The 2,500-nt window shown below is 44.1% G+C and overlaps 1 protein-coding gene across 1 annotated transcript in view; it reads left to right on the forward strand.

Annotated features, from left to right (window-relative positions):
- The window catches only part of LOC143301790 (uncharacterized), an 82,674-nt gene that overhangs the window by 32,738 nt on the left and 47,436 nt on the right, over positions 1–2,500 (forward strand). The window contains exon 12 of the mRNA XM_076616181.1: positions 116–289. Within this exon, the coding sequence (XP_076472296.1) occupies positions 116–289 (174 nt within the window). The remainder of the gene's footprint in view (positions 1–115; positions 290–2,500) is intronic.

Consider the following 2,500-nt stretch of genomic DNA (forward strand, 5'->3'; position numbering starts at 1 on the left):
CATCATCATCGTTATCATTAAAAAAGAAAAAAAAAAATCCACCAAACTTTTTGTTGTTGTTGTTGTTGTGCGATTGATTAAGGGAGAGGGTGCGCGCTTGGCTTGTTGTTCACAGAGAAACGATGCCCGAGTCTGACCTTGCCCAGTGGTCACCTGGTCTGTGACCACGGCTTCCTCACGGGGTCCACCTGCACGGCAAGCTGCAATAAGGGTCACGAGTTACAAGGACCGACCATTCTGACGTGCGAACAAAGTGGAGTGCTGGGACCTGCCGTACCCACTTGTGAAGGTCAGTAATGATAATAATAATAATAATAATAATAATAATAATAATAATAATAATATTCATAAAGCGCTGAAACTTGTGCAGAGACAAATCAAAGCGCTTTTGCACCAGTCATTCATACGCATGCATAACTCTAAAACTGGAGAAACTGAAGACAAGGGAGAGGCAGGGAAGGGAGGCTATCTTGGGAAGAGGTGGATTTTAAGGCCAGACTTGTTGGTTTGGTTCTCTTGATTGTTCCGGCTAGTGTGCTAGCCAGTTGAGTCTTGTTTCTTGCGATTGGTCAGGTTGGTGTCTTGGTCATTCAAGACGGGCGCAATAGCCGAATAGTTAAAGCATTGACTTTCAGTTTGAGGGTCCCTGGTTCGAATCTCGGTGGCGTCTGGTGGGTAAAGGGTGGACATTTTTCCGATCTCCCAGGTAAACATGTGCAGACCTACCAGTGCCTGAATCCCTTCGTGTGTATACACACGTTAAAGATCCTGTAATTCATGTCAGTGTTCAGTGAGTTATGGAAACAAGAATATACCCAGCATGCACACCCCCGAAAATGAAGTATGGCTGCCTACATAGCGGCGTAAATTAACAAAACGGTCATACATGTAAAATGATAAATGTTGCATGTTTGTCTGAGTGTGTATGTGTGCGTGCCTGAAATTTGAATGAATGACACAGGAAACGAATGACGAGCGCCGTCAATCGGCTCTACCCAGGTAGGCAGCCTGTTGTGTAAATGACTCCGTGTTTGTACAGCGCTTAGAGCTTGATCTCCGACCGAGGATAGGCGCTATATAAGTATCCATATCGATCAATCAATCAATCGAAAAAAAAGTCTTGCTTCACGTGACTGGTCTGGCGAGTGTGTTAGTCGTGTTGTTTTTTTATTTGTTCGTTTTTGCGCAGGGGGGGGGGGGGGGGGGGGGGGGGGGCTGGTTAGGCGGGATGGGGGGTGGGGGGGGGGGGGGTTCTTTCTTTCTTTTTCTCCCTCTCTTTTTTTGTTTTTGCTTGTGTGGGGTTTTTTGGGGGGTTGTGTGTGTGTGTGTGTGTTTTGGTTTTTTGTTGTTGTTTGTTTGTTGTTTTTTTGTTGTTGTTGTTTGTTTGTTTGTTTTCTTTTTTTTCTTTTTGTTTGTTTGTTTTTGGTTGTTTTTTTTTGTTGTTGGTTTTTTTTTAATGGAAATTGGTTGGGCCAGTGTGGCAGTCATCCAAGTCTTGTTTCTTGTGATTTGTCAAGCCAGTATCATGGTCATTCAAGTCTTTTTTGTGTGTGTGTGTGTGTGTGTGTGTGTGTTTGGTCGGGCCAGTGGGGTGGTCAAGTTTGATTTTTTTTTTTTAATTGGTGGGTTTAGTGTGTTAGTCAGTCAGGCCTTCTTACTTTGTGATTGGTCGGCTAACGTGTGATAGTCAGGTCTTTTTTTCTTTTTTTTTCTTCTTTCTTGTTTCTTTGTTCGTCAAGTCTCGTTTTTTGTGATTGGTCTGGCTAGTGTGTTCGTCAAGTCTCGTTTTTTGTGATTGGTCTGGCTAGTGTGTTCGTCAGATCCCGCTTTTTTGTGATCGGTGGAACTAGTGTGTTAGTCAAGTTTTTGTCTGTTTGTTTGTTTGTTCTTGTTTCGTTTTGTGGGCGGGGTGGTGGTCGTGATGGTTGTCACTGGTTGGGCTTGCTTGGTAGTTAGTCGAGTCTTGTTTCTTGTGATTACTCGTCTTGGTAAGCGAAGTTCGAATCTCGGTGGCGTCTGGTGGGTAAAGGGTGGATTTTTTCCGATCTCCCAGGTAAACATGTGCAGACCTACCAGTGCCTGAATCCCTTCGTGTGTATACACACGTTAAAGATCCTGTAATTCATGTCAGTGTTCAGTGAGTTATGGAAACAAGAATATACCCAGCATGCACACCCCCGAAAATGAAGTATGGCTGCCTACATAGCGGGATAAATTAACAAAACGGTCATACACGTAAAGTGATACATGTTGCATGTTTGTCTGAGTGTGTATGTGTGCGTGCCTGAAATCTGAATGACTGACACAGGAAACGAATGACGAGCGCCGTCAATCGGCTCTACCCAGGTAGGCAGCCTGTTGTGTAAATGACTCTGTGTCTGTACAGCGCTTAGAGCTTGATCTCCGACCGAGGATAGGCGCTATATAATTATACATATCGATCAATCAATCAATCAATCAATCAATATAGCGCTTATCCTCGGTGGGAGACCAAGCTCTA

The sequence above is a fragment of the Babylonia areolata genome, chromosome 28 (genome assembly GCF_041734735.1).
Source record: "Babylonia areolata isolate BAREFJ2019XMU chromosome 28, ASM4173473v1, whole genome shotgun sequence".
In the NCBI taxonomy this organism is placed as follows: domain Eukaryota; kingdom Metazoa; phylum Mollusca; class Gastropoda; order Neogastropoda; family Buccinidae; genus Babylonia; species Babylonia areolata.